Consider the following 13,235-nt stretch of genomic DNA (forward strand, 5'->3'; position numbering starts at 1 on the left):
GTATTCAAGATGAGGATGGATGAGAGCATATTCAGTATTCATGAATGGACAGGAGCAGCACAGTGGGGCTGGGGGCAGGCTGATGTGAGGACAGAAGGATAAGGTGGAGCTGGATGGGAACAGAGAAGTGTAACCACAAGGGAAAGTTGGAGCCTAGGGCTGTGTTAGGCAATAATAGCCACGAGGGGGCAGAAACTGAGGAGGAGAGCCAGAGACCACCCCAGTTGGGGACAGGAAGTCAGTAAAGACGACAGCTCTTTGGGGAGAAGAGAAACATAATGTGGGAGCAGCATGGCTCCAGTTGGCCCCATGGTTTCCTCTTTCCCACTAAAGAAGGTTGAAATCTGTCTCCCGATGATTTTGCCACCTGGTTTTCCAACACCCAGGAGCATTTGTCTGTTTCCGAGTGCGACTTGTTTATCTCCATTCTGGAGTCATAAAGTTCCAAACAAACTTCCAAACAAAGGGACCCTCTGCTCTGCAGCTCTTAGCCCCATTCTCTTGCGAGGGCAGAGCCAAGATTCTGCTTTCCTAATGATTTTCACAGCCGATTCCACCAAGGATCCCACCCCCAGCTTCCTCCTGCGTCTTTCCCGGCTACCTCCGATTGTTATGGACATCCTCACTGGTATAGCTTTTCAAGCTTCTTTTAACCCTTTTCTTCCTATCCTAATAACTGTGCAAGAAAGATAAGATTGTTTCCCCAAAAGAAGGTAATTGGGGCTTTTAGAGTGGACCAATGGTCTCTCCAAAGAGCTGAATTCACCAGCATCCAGATGGGTGTAGTGTTAAAAAAGCAACCCAAACAAGAAGAACTGGTCAGTTAAGCCCCTCCTTAGCTGGAAAGTTCTGAGGCATATTTTCATGGCCATCACTCTATGGAAAAGTAGAAAATGACAGGACTCTCTCTGAAGGTAGGTATAAGTGAGGGATGATATTAATAATTAACTTATATCATCTTCATTTGCCTAGCATTACTCTGAATATTTTCATACAACAATCTGTGAGATAAGTACCATATTATAACCATTTTATAGATGAATAATTTGAGGCTCATAGAGGCTGAGTCTCTTGCTAGTGAGTGATGGAGCTGAGATTGAAAACCAGCCAGGCTGGAATTTGCTCCTGGGCTCTTAACCAAGCCACCATCTGGTTTACCTAATTCATACTTGGCTTAGTTCATTACTGTCCTGCTCACTCCTACCAAAAGATTTATGCTCCAGGAGGCCAGGGTCTTGTCTGTCTTCTTCTACCCCAGCTGCCAGCACAAGTTCAGTTCAGTCGCTCAGTCGTCCTAGCACAAAGTAGGCAATAAATGACTCCTGAGTGAATAAATGAATGAGTGACATGTTTTTATTTGACTTTGTAAATCTGAAAAGTTCTGAACTTTGAGGTTTTGGGTGATAACTAAATATGTTCACTGAATAGTCTTTTTAATTTTACATGTTAAGTTTAGCTGAACTTTCTCCCAGGGTGAAAAATGATCTCTTTCCAAGCCTTAGAACAGAGCAAGTTACAGGTAACTTGGGAATTGAATAAAGAATCACAATCTGAAAATGTAGGGGGTCTCTAAAGAGATCTTTGGGAATCACTTACGTATTTATTAAACACTACTGTGTTTTCAGAGTTATCCCAGGCCTTTTCCATAGCAGAGTGGTATGTGAATCACCTGGGATCCTTGTTTAACATGCAGAGCGGATCTCCAGGTGATTGTTATACAAACAAAATTGTGAGGAGGTTAGGGTTATTCCCCCTCTGTTGGCAACAATTCCTAGTAAGCTATCCCAAGGTGTTTCAAATCCATTGACCCTTCAGTTTATCTAAAGATCCTTTTGTTGTTATCACATCTCAGGGGGTGAGGTAGAAACACTGTATTTATCTAGGAGGTGTTCTTTCCCCAGTTTTAAGAGGGTGGCTACCTACCTTTATCCTGGCATCTCAGCATCTGGTACACTGACTCTCTCTCACAAAGGACCAATCTAGAAATGAGAAGATCTGGTACAGTTCAGCCACCAGATGCTGTGTGTCTGGGGCAGGTGGTGCAGCCTCTCTGTTTCTTGTCTGCAAGTCGGGGGTGTGAGTGGTTCGCAGCTTTTTTATTCTACACACACCAGTGACCTTCTATAGACAGGAATTGTGTGTCCTCTCAGCCTTGTTTTTCTATGCTCAAAAGAAATGGTTCTGTGACCATGAACTAGATTCAGAAAGGTGACAGGGTAAGTAGTCAGAGGCATGTCAAGAATCTCATCCCACTGAATTAACCAGCAGAATCAGAATATAGGTTTCTTTAATACACACCTGCAAAAACTAACTACAGGGGAAAAAAACATTTGGCCACACAAAACTGGGTCAACCAGTGAGTCTGAGTCACTAGGGTTCATACCTGATACTTGCCTCACACAGGGAAGTGTTTCAAAGTAGGTCTTTCTGGACCTTCTATTCTGAGGACTGAGTGATACTAGATGCAGAAAGGACTGGGGTAGTCTGTCAGTGAATATCTATTGATACCCACTATGTGTCATGTGCTTTTCTGGGTGTTGAGGGCTTGGCAGTGAACCCTACTGACAAGACCCATACTTCGATGGAACTAAAATTCTCATGGAGGAGAGGGATAATATTAAAAAAAAAAAAATGTAACAAATGAGTCAGTGATAAGGGGTATGAAGGGGAGGTAGGGACAGAGGTTAGGAGACTGGAGGAACCCATAATCTCTTATCCACTTGTCCAGCCCCCACCTTCTACCCTTGAGGAACACGAGGCAAAGCCAGCAGCGACCTGCTCAAGACCAGACTACACCCAGCTGGTCAGAAGCGGAGTTGGAAGTGAACACCGGCTTCCTGCGAAGCCAATCCTTTCTCCACAGCCCCTCTCATGGAGGGTCTATTTTCCTGCCATTGTCTAGTTCTTAGACCCGAGTATCGAGGGAGGGAAGCAACGCTCAAGCACCCCCTCGTTCGCCCCAGGACACAGGATTCCATCCATTCCCCTTCACAGCTCAGGACCCAGAGAGAAGCCCGGGTGGGGCGGGGCCTGGACACGCGCCGGCGCGTCCAGCAGGTGGCAGCAGCGAGCAGCCGCGCCCCCCGCGCAGCCACCCGGCGAGCCCGCATCATGGATGTCGAGCTCTCCTATTTCGCTTTGCTCGCCTCAGAATTCGAGACCCCAGACGAGGACCAGGATTCATGAACTGGTCTCAGGGGCCCGGGCAGGGGCCTCTGGCTCCCGACGCTGGCCGAGAGGTGGGTCCCGGGGCGGGTCGCCGCTCGTGGACGCCGGGCGGGGACGCGCTGCCCAGCAGAGCCCGGCACCCAGCGCGCTGCCCCCGCCCTGCCTCCCTGTGGTCCACACCCCCTTTGGGCTCCCGAGCCTGTGAGCTGCAATAGTCGGGGTGCGCGCCAACAGGCGCTGCCGGCCCCGCTTCTGCCGGGCAGTCAGGTCCCAGGAGCGGACGGACCCAGGCGCCCGCGTCCTCTCTGCTGCCTCCTCCTCCCTGCTCTCACCTGAGCTATTAGCCCACTTGCCTTCAAGGCCAGAGGCTACAGCCCAGACTGAGAGGGACAGCAGAAGGGGAGAGGGCACCTGAGGATACAGAGCTAACACCGGACTATTTCACCCCCAGGTGATGAGTGAAGTCGAAAGATCCGAAGATTTAAAAAGCATCTGGAGTCTCCGTATTGAATGAAAAACCCAGTGCAAAGGCATCATCATGAACACGAGCCGTAAGTGGGTCCTCCTCTTCTTTGCCATGGGAACAGGGTGGGGGCGGGAGGTTCAGGAGCCGGCGCTGGGGTTGCCTGGAAGGAGGAAGGAAGCCTGGCACGGGGTGGACACATGCCCCCAGACTCCTCCTCGGTTTTTTCTGTGCTCCCTCCCGAGCACAGGGATATGGCTCCGGGTTTTCATGGTATTTGCTAATGTTTTATTGGCCGCGCCACTTGTCTCCGTTGGGAAGGCTGCTTGTCTCCTTCTAGCAATGCCTGAGAAGGCCTAGGAAGCAGAAGTGTAGCCATTGTCTGACTGAGGGGGCTCAGAGGAGACCTCCGGGCAGACAGCTGGAAAGAAGAGGAAGGCCCTGTTGGTCTTGGAGCTGGAAAAAGGCAGGGAGACTGGCCTCGGGCTGGTGGGTGGGTGGGTGTGGGCAGACTGTGGGATAGGAACGAGCAGTTTGATAAACAAATCGTCAGGAAGCCACCTTTGGGTCTGGATGGAGATTGTGAAATATCCCGCTCTAGCGCGCAAGCAGCCCCATGGACCTAGGGCTGATATTTTTCACATACCTGAAGGCTGCATTTAGCCATCCTGAGAACAAGAGAAAAGAGACAAGCCCTTTAGCCAATGTTTCTAAAATGCCAGAAGCAGTAACTGCTCTGCAGAGGCAGGACCAGACATTTTACTGCTGGGCTGAGCCTCAGCTGCTGAGAAATGCAGTGAGAGATACAAGGAGGCCTAAGCTCTTTCTCTTCAATTCAGTACCTTTGACCATGGGCACCCACTGGGGCAGGTGTCATGAGCACCACCCTGAAAGAGAGATCTGGATTCAAATCCCCCTCCTGGCCAGCTTCACTTGTCTGGGTTGTTTAGCAGCATGTGAGGTTGTTGAACCAGAGAACGCCTAGGAACATTCACTTCCCTGGGTCTTTGACTTGGCTCTCTCCTCTCTGGATCTCCGATTGCTCATCTGTAAAATGAGAAGGGTTGAATTTGAGCTTCTCCTAGTCTAAGAATCTGCAAGTTCCTTCTAAAAAAGCTACAGCTGAGAAGCAAGGTCATAAAAATCAGTACCTTCTGAGGCTGTGTTTGACACCAAATCAGGTTTCCTTAACCTCCTTCCATTTCAAGGCTGTTGGCATGCAGGGGAGGAAAACAAAGCCAGGGAGATGGAAATGAAATATATTTATTTACTATATATTTGTATGAGTCATCTCTCTGCCGTCTTCCTTTGTGTATTGCATAGCTGTGCTAGGCAGGCAAGTGTAGCTGGACTCCCTCTGCCTTTTACAGCCCAAGAATTTTGCTTCTTGATTTTGACAGTCTGAAACAAGGCTGAGGCTTCACCTGAGGCTCAGGAAAAGAGCAAAATTAGGTAGAACCGATCACCTAGTGGGCCACAAATTTGCATCCATCTGTGCTCTCAGACAAGTAAGAATCTGAAGTGCCTGTCACTTCTCACTATCTCTAGGCAGGGAAAAATGTATTTATGGGAGTCCTTTCTCACTAAATGACAGAAGAGAAAGATGGCTCATTTATTTTTCAAGGAACTAAGAAAGAAGGTAACAAGCAACAGACTCTGCTTTTTTCTCTCTTTAGAATCATAAACTCTTGTACCATTAGCAACACTGAGTATCCCCTAAAGAAGGAAATAGATTTTACTTTAAAAAAAAAAAAAAAAGTAGTAGAATTGAGTACTGCAGAAGAGAAGGACTAACAAAAATGCCATTCCAGCCTCATATACTTTTTCTAAGTGGGGAGAGCGCGTTTATTTTCCAGGAGCAGGGGAAAATAAACAGAGTGACTCAGGCAGCCTGCGGGTCCCTGAGGTTCCCTATGAGGAAGTGATTCTCTAAAGGGCTACCTGGAGGCAAACTGTGGAGAAACTCCTGCTCAGGGCTTTGGGGCCGGGCTCCCTCATCACTGAGGCTCCTCCCCACCCTGGAAGCCTCCAGAAGGAAAGAGTAGAAATCAGACCTTGCAGAAGTGATGGTGTGATGGGGTCACAGGGACAGAGCATGGGCATGTGGCCCTTGGGGTGACCTGCTGTAAGCAAAAGTGCTCGCCCCATTACCATGTGAGACTCTTAACTCAATCCTCATGCCTGAAATTGAACCTAAGAGAAACTGTCACTCGGTTTTTTCCTTGCACTTTCACTTCCTGAATCCTCACTCTACCAGCCACTGGGCTACACATTTCACCTGCACCTCTCTCACATCCATCCTGTCAAATGAGCATTATTGCTCCAGTTTTGCAGTCTTCATCAAGTCATGTGGCTAGTTTTTGGGTTGTGAAAGGTACGTGGACGCATAACATTATCAACAGTGTGTGCCATTCCTAATCAACTGTTCAATGTCACCGTTGAGATGGGGGCAGATCATGAGCTTCTTATTATATTGCTGGTCACTTATCTGGAGTAGAGGTGCATGGGCTGTATAAGCTTGGGACAGCGTGTAAGAGTTGAGACAGCTCGAGCCCTGCCGTTAGGTGGGCCCAGGTTCTAGTTGTGGTTTCACTTGCTGGCTGTGTGGTCCTCGGGATGGTTGTCTCATCTGCAAAATGGGAATGATGGGACCTTCCTCCACATGGAATGGAGATAAGTGTTCATGTGTCGTGTACAATTCAGAGAGCAGTACCCGCAACATAGCTGGCAAGGTGTCAGCGATGGTGGCCAGGCTGTCATTGTCACTGCTGTAGTCACTGTGGTTCTTACCATTGTGGACTTTATGACATTAGCAAGCAAGTCACTCAACCTCTCAGATGTCACACCTTTGTCATAAATTGAAAGGAACGTAGAAATGGGATCTTGAGGACAAGACAGGAAGGTGAGAGATTGCTTTGTAAATATATGTAAATTTTTTATTAATAAGAAATACATGTCTCAGTTGTTTAAAAAAAAAAAAAAAAACAGGGGAGTGCCCAGTCAGTGACTCCTCAGAGTACATTTTGGTTTAGTTTCATCAGAATTCTTCTGAAACTTGCTGAGCTTTAGCATGCTGCAAAACAGGGCTGCTGTGAGAGAAAGCAGTAGTTCTGGAGATGTAGAGTAGGGTGGTGGTCCAGGCCTGGGAGAATGCAACAGGTGGGCTCCAGCCATCTGAACCAATAAGAGAAGGGGAAAGAGGTCTCCTTGCAGAGAGAACAAAACACCAAAGGCATGAGCAGGACACCCAGGGCTAGTACTGAGATCGTGGCCCCCATGGGCCAAGGACTTTAGGGAAAACAGAGCCATCATTTCTACCTTGGGCTCTGTGAGGTGGGTCTACCTTCCAGCCTTTCTGTCCCCCTGCACACACCCAGCCTAATTCCAGGGATCTGTCAATTGACTCCTGATGTGCTGAGGCAGCCTCCTAACTGGTCTCCCTTCACCCACTCCAGCCTACTTCAGTGCCCCATCCACTCTCTGCATCACCCTCTGCTTAAAACACACATCCCATTGCTCTTAAGATGTGAGAGGAGACCTCTCAGCAAGGCCTGCAGAGTCCCCCGTGGCCCAGCCTTGCTCACAGCCCCAGCTCATCCACACATGCATCCACTTTCTCCGCAGCTCCATCATGTCCACCTCCTCTCATTCACCTCCGGGAAGGCTCCCTGTCTCTAGCACCAGCCCCTCTGCCCACCACCCCTCTTCACCAGGCTGGCCTCCTCACCCCCACCCTGACCCCAGTCCAGCTAACACTCCCCTGATGATGTTCTCCTCCTGTTCCTTCAGAACCTTGTCTCTGGTGTCACACACTCACACCTGTGGTCACATTTTCCTGACCCTACAGAGCAAGGAAAGTCTGGTCCCAGACCTCTTGCTCTCCATAATCCGCAGAGCCCCAAAGGCCTCACCACCTTATGTGCATTTTCTTAGGCAACAATGAATCTTTGGTTATTTCCTGTCAGTGTCTCCCATTTTGTCTTGGCCCCAGGAGTTCCCAAGACCTGGGAATCAAAGCCAGGGGAGACTGAGTTGACCTCAGAGCATCAGATGCCCTGAGCACCAGAGTTAGTTCCGTGTGTCATAAAATGCTGTGCTTCACTTGGGTTGGAGTTCCCAGAGCTCCTGAAGGCGATGGCTTTCCTGGGCACAAAGCCAGCACTGGCTCATCCTTGAAGTTGGAGAGTGACCTGCATACCACATAAAATGGTACCAAGAGCCATTCTCCCTTCATTGGCTTCCCCTGATGGTCTCTTCCTTGGCTGTTATTATGGATTGGCATGCCAACGAGCTACTTTTTTGGAGTAGGCTTTGTTTTGTTGAAATCCTCCCAGGTGGCACTAGTGGTAAAGAATCTGCCTGTCAATGCAGGAGATACAAGAGACGTGGTTTGACAATCCCTGGGTTGGGAGGATCCCCAGGAGTAGGAAATGGCACCCCACACCAGTATTCTTGCCTGAGAAATTCCATGGACAGAGGAGACTGGTGGGCTACAGGCCATGCGGTTGCAAAGAGTCAGACATATCTGAGCATTGTTTTGTTGATGAGAGCAAAAAGAGTCATAGAAACCTCACAAAGGTGTCATGGGATAAGCAGACAGCACACTGGGGTAATAAAATCCTAAGCTTTGGGGTATGGATTCCTGAGTTCAAATTCAACATCTATCATGTATTCTCTTTATAATCTTGTACAAGATAGATCATGTTTCAACCTAAATTTTTATGATTATAAAATGTTGGCAGTAGTGCCAGATGGGTTGTTGTGATCAGATCAGATCAGTTGCTTAGTCGTGTCCAACTCCTTGCAACCCCATGAATCGCAGCACGCCAGGCCTCCCTGTCCATCACCAACTCCCGGAGTTCACTCAGACTCACGTCCATTGAGTCAGTGATGCCATCCAGCCATCTCATCCTCTGTCGTCCCCTTCTCCTCCTGCCCCCAATCCCTCCCAGCATCAGAGTCTTTTCCAATGAGTCAACTCTTCGCATGTGGTGGCCAAAGGACTGGAGTTTCAGCTTTAGCATCATTCCTTCCAAAGAAATCCCAAGGCTGATCTCGTTCAGAATGGACTGGTTGGATCTCCTTGCAGTCCAAGGGACTCTCACGAGTCTTCTCCAACACCACAGTTCAAAAGCATCAATTCTTCGGCGCTCAGCCTTCTTCACAGTCCAACTCTCACATCCATACATGACCACAGGAAAAAACATAGCCTTGACTAGACGAACCTTTGTTGGCAAAGTAATGTCTCTGCTTTTGAATATGCTATCTGGGTTGTTGTGAAGATGAAGTGAAATAGCATGAGAAACTCCTTGGTGGTAGGTCTCAGGGAATGAAGTTGAACCTGAAGTTGCATTGGCCACTGAATAGAGCAAAGTTTTGAAATGATGGTGTCATACGAGCCAAACCCTCTGGTTCAAAACTAGCCTGTTTTGCTGGTATTGTGGCCATCACTGGGTTCAACACACAGGAGAGCCGTGGCTTTCAGGAAACCTTCAGGAAAATGATTAACCTGGTATTGTATATGAGTCTAAAAGGGCAAGACAGGAAGGTAGGATCCTAGATGAGAGATAATTAACCTAGTTCTGAAAAGGTCTGAGGGCCAGGATTTGAGTGGCTGTAAGAATAGAACTTGGGCAAACTTCAGGAGATGATGAGGGACAGGGAGGCCTTGCATGCTGCAGTCCATGGGATCGCAAAGAATCAGAAATGACTGGGTGACTGAGTAATTACAACAATAGAAATAAGGGGAAAGATCCTTTAGAGAATGAAGTCCGCATGGCCTTGTACCTGATTGAGTTATAGGGTGAAAAAGAAGAGGAGTCTATCTTAGGTCCTGGCAGGGAACAGATGTGTGATTTGAGGGGATTTAAGCAGGAGCCTTTGCAAATATGTGAGAAGGATGTAGAGAAATAAACAAGAAGCCAGGATGGCCAAGGACTAGGAGGCTAGAAACAGTGGCCCTTACTACTCTTACCACACCTTCCCCCAGACTGAAAGAGGGAAAAAAAAAAAGAAGCCAGAGACCCAGTCAGCTGTAGGGAAGGCACTGTCTGGTGGGAGTTGTTGCTCCTGGCAGGCAGGCAGCTCATGGTAACACCCCAAGGAAGGAACCAGGGGAATAAATATCCTGACCTCTCTCTCCTTCCTCCCTTGGATTTCCTACGGTACCCAATCCAACCAGGAGCCAGAGGGCAAGGAAGGCAGCTGAGCCCCCACCGTAGTCAGCCTCCCAGGGTAGAGAGGGAGCAGAGTGGACCTGGGGAGGCAAGGGATTTCAGCATCCAAGACACCCAGCTCAGGAGCAGCAAGACCTCCCTCTGTTCATGTCATTGCTCACATCAGGAACTCTAAGAATTTCTAGAGAAAAGGATCTATTGTAAATGGCACAGGAGGATGCCCGCTAATGACATTCTAAATTCGCATAATAGATGGAGTAGAGATGATTATATACTTTATAAGAATAGAGATTTTAAAAAATAAAACAGTACTTCCTAAATGAATAGAGCGCTTGTTGACAAATGACCACTTGAGGCTAAGGGAGCGTTAGAGGAATAATATAAGGAACAATGTTAAACCATCCCAAATGAGTATAACACATCTCTCAAATCACAATGTGATTTCAAGAGTACTTGCATTGCATAAAGGAAGTGATATCAGTTCTGAACTCTTTCATTCCTCTCTGGAAAAAGCCTTATCTGACTGAGATATCATCTGGTGTCGTGAATGTGAACAACTGGCCAATACCCAGCGTTAGCCAGATACCATTGTAAAGAACAGAAAACAACCAGAAGTGTGTAAGCACCTCTTGCTGGGTGCTTTGCCAGTTAAATTGTTTTCCTGCAGTTCTTAAGGGCATAGACTGGACCTAGATGGCTGGGTCCACATTCCAGCCCTGCCCTTTCCTTGCTGTGTGTGCTTAGGCAAATCACTTGCCTTCTGTGTACCTCCGTTTCTCATCTCCAGTGATAATCACAGGGGTATAGTAATAGTGCCTCTCTCATAGAGTTGTTATAAAAAATAAATAGGTTAAGAGTTGTGAATTGCTTAAAACAGTGCCTGGTATATAGCGAGTGTTTATAAAATGAATAAAAATAGTATTATGCTAGAGCTGCTGTAATAAAGTACCTCCAACTGGGTGGCTTAAAGAATAGAAATATATTGTCTTATGGTTCTGGAGCTGAAAGTCCAAAATCAAAGCTTCTGCTGGGTTGGTTCCTTCCAAGGGCCGTGAGGAACGGATCTGCTCCAGGCCCCTCTCCTTGGTTGTGGTGTCTGTCTTCTCCCTGTGTCTCTTCACATCGCCTCTGTCTATGCGTATTTCTGTGCCCAAATTTCCCCTTTTCATAAGGACCTTATCCAATAAGGTCTCATTGGATAAGGGCCCACCCTAATGACATCATTTTAACATGATTACCTCTGTAAAGACCACATATCCAAATAAGGTCACATTCTGGAGTACTGGAGGTTATGACATCTATATATAAATTTGAGGAAACACAATTCAATCCATAAGGCGTTTGTTAAGTAAATGACTCCTCAAGGAGAGGATTTCCCTGTGGATCAGTCTTCCCAAATACCAGCCACACCCTGGGGCTAGTGTAGGACGCTGATAGTTGGTTGTCTACCTAGTCTTGATGTTTAAGCTCTAATTTTACCACCTCTAACCAGCAGAGATAGAGCCTGCCCCGGAGAGCTTGAAGGGAGTGATCACACGTAGGAGGTGCCCAGAAAAGAGGACTGTGGTGACTCAGTATTCCAGTCTCTCTGCAAAACGCACACTCCCCACCTTACCCCTCATTTTGGTCATTATGCACAGCTGTAGCATTTTAGCAGTGAAACAGAATTTATAGTCATGGAATTGTTTTTCAGTCTGCCTGGTTCCTAGGAATGTCCAAGAAGGGGAACAAGAATTAGATTGTTCATTTGTTCACTCAACAAATATTTACTGACCACCAACCCTGCACCCAGCATGTTGCTGGAGACACAGCTGTAAATATAATAGGCATGGTCCTTGCCTTCGTGGATCATACAGGTCAGCAAAAGGGGCCAGCTGGTGGCCTGCCTGATAGGATATGTTTTATGTGCCCAACACCAGGCTTTCAGTGAATTTTAATTATTTACAAACACTCAGAAATCAAAATTGGGATTTCTAGCTTCTGTCTAAGGACAGCCTGAAAGACCTGGCATCCGTGCCCCTTTGTTCCTACATGGCAGACAATAGTCAGTAGAATTGCCTGCCTTGAGGGGGCATGTACTATTCTCTAGAGAGCCATAGTTGCCACCTCTATAGGAAGAGAGGTGTCACACAAGGACAGCTTAATACTTTTCTATTACCTTGCCACTGTAGGTATTTGAATTTATTTTTAATTGAAATATAGTTGACATACAATATTATATTAGTTTCAGGTACACAGCAAAGTGATTCATGTATGTGTGTGTGTGTGTATATATATATATTTTTTTTTTTCCAATTCTTTTCCATTACAGGTTACTGTAAGATATTGAGTATGGTTCCCTGTGCTATATAGTAAATGCTTGTTTATCTATTTTATATGCAGGCATTTGAATTTTTTAAACTCTAGTCTAGTATATGACTCATATAACATCAAACACAGAGATGAGAAAACCGCAGCATATTGTTCATCATGGGAGAAAGTTCTATCTCGAGTTAGCAGTTGATTAACACCGCCATGCCATAAAGTGCTCTTGAAGTGAGCCAGATCCTGCTCATGGCCTTTTTTCCCCAGCTGACACATTCCCAGAGGGTGATATCATATCCTTTTGGATACAGTTGGGCAAACAGTGCCCCACCCCCAACTCCTAGAGGTCAGTTTCACTTCCAGAGGAATCTGTTAGTAGGGGATGGGCACAGACCAAAGTAAAGCAGCTCTGGATACCTGGTCCCAGTTCTGGGTGCCTTTATCAGCCCAAAAGTAGGACCCTGGGAGGCTGGACTGTTCCAGAGCTTGTTGTGACATATGGGACATGCCTGGTCCAGTGGAGGACATCTAGTCGACAGCATGAGCTCCGTATCTGTAAGGTCAGTTTATACACCCACTCAGCTAAGGGGTGATTACTGAAAGGTCACACCTTGACCCAGAATGGCTGCATAAAACCTCTCTGTTATGATGGGGATCGCCTACTTGAGAAAGAACGGTGAGAAATTGGGTAATGCCAACAAAATTTCTTCAGTGGAGACCAGATTTTTCTTCATTTCTCTGGAAGAAATCAGGATAGTAAATTATTCATAGAAAGCAACGCACAGTACGTAGCACATTGTCGTTGCTCAAAAGATATTTGATGATTTAATTCATTAATGAAAAGCCCACTCTCATTTCCTTTATGAAGATCTCTCTTAGTTTCATCTTTATGACCATCTGCTATGTTGCCCACTTGGATATTCCAAGGCACTTCAAATTCAAACTAAAATTTAATAAAATTTTTTTAAATGGGGGGAAAAAAAAAAAAAGAAACCTTCTTCTACTCTGTGGTCCCAGTTGATTGCTAGAATCTGCATTTACCCAGTAAGGAAGTTAGTAATCAGAAACTAGCCCTCATCTGCATTTCCGTTTCCTCCACTCCCCTGTGTTCAGTCTGGGTCCAC

General features: G+C 46.8%; 1 protein-coding gene across 4 annotated transcripts in view; it reads left to right on the forward strand.

Annotated features, from left to right (window-relative positions):
* The first annotated feature begins 3,090 nt into the window (after positions 1-3,090).
* Positions 3,091-13,235, forward strand: part of ABLIM3 (actin binding LIM protein family member 3) — a 136,959-nt gene continuing 126,814 nt past the window's right edge. For 2 of the 4 annotated variants that reach the window (XR_011567743.1, XR_011567744.1), the window contains exon 1: positions 3,364-3,719. Coding sequence is in view for 1 of the 4 variants with exons in the window: in XM_070793826.1 (XP_070649927.1) it covers positions 3,707-3,719 (13 nt within the window). In the remaining 3 variants the exon portion in view is untranslated. Of the gene's footprint in view, positions 3,240-3,362; positions 3,720-13,235 lie in introns of those variants that run through there. The other 2 variants (XR_011567742.1, XM_070793826.1) reach the window with 2 other exon arrangements.

Source organism: Bos indicus, chromosome 7 (genome assembly GCF_029378745.1).
Source record: "Bos indicus isolate NIAB-ARS_2022 breed Sahiwal x Tharparkar chromosome 7, NIAB-ARS_B.indTharparkar_mat_pri_1.0, whole genome shotgun sequence".
NCBI classification, from domain to species: domain Eukaryota; kingdom Metazoa; phylum Chordata; class Mammalia; order Artiodactyla; family Bovidae; genus Bos; species Bos indicus.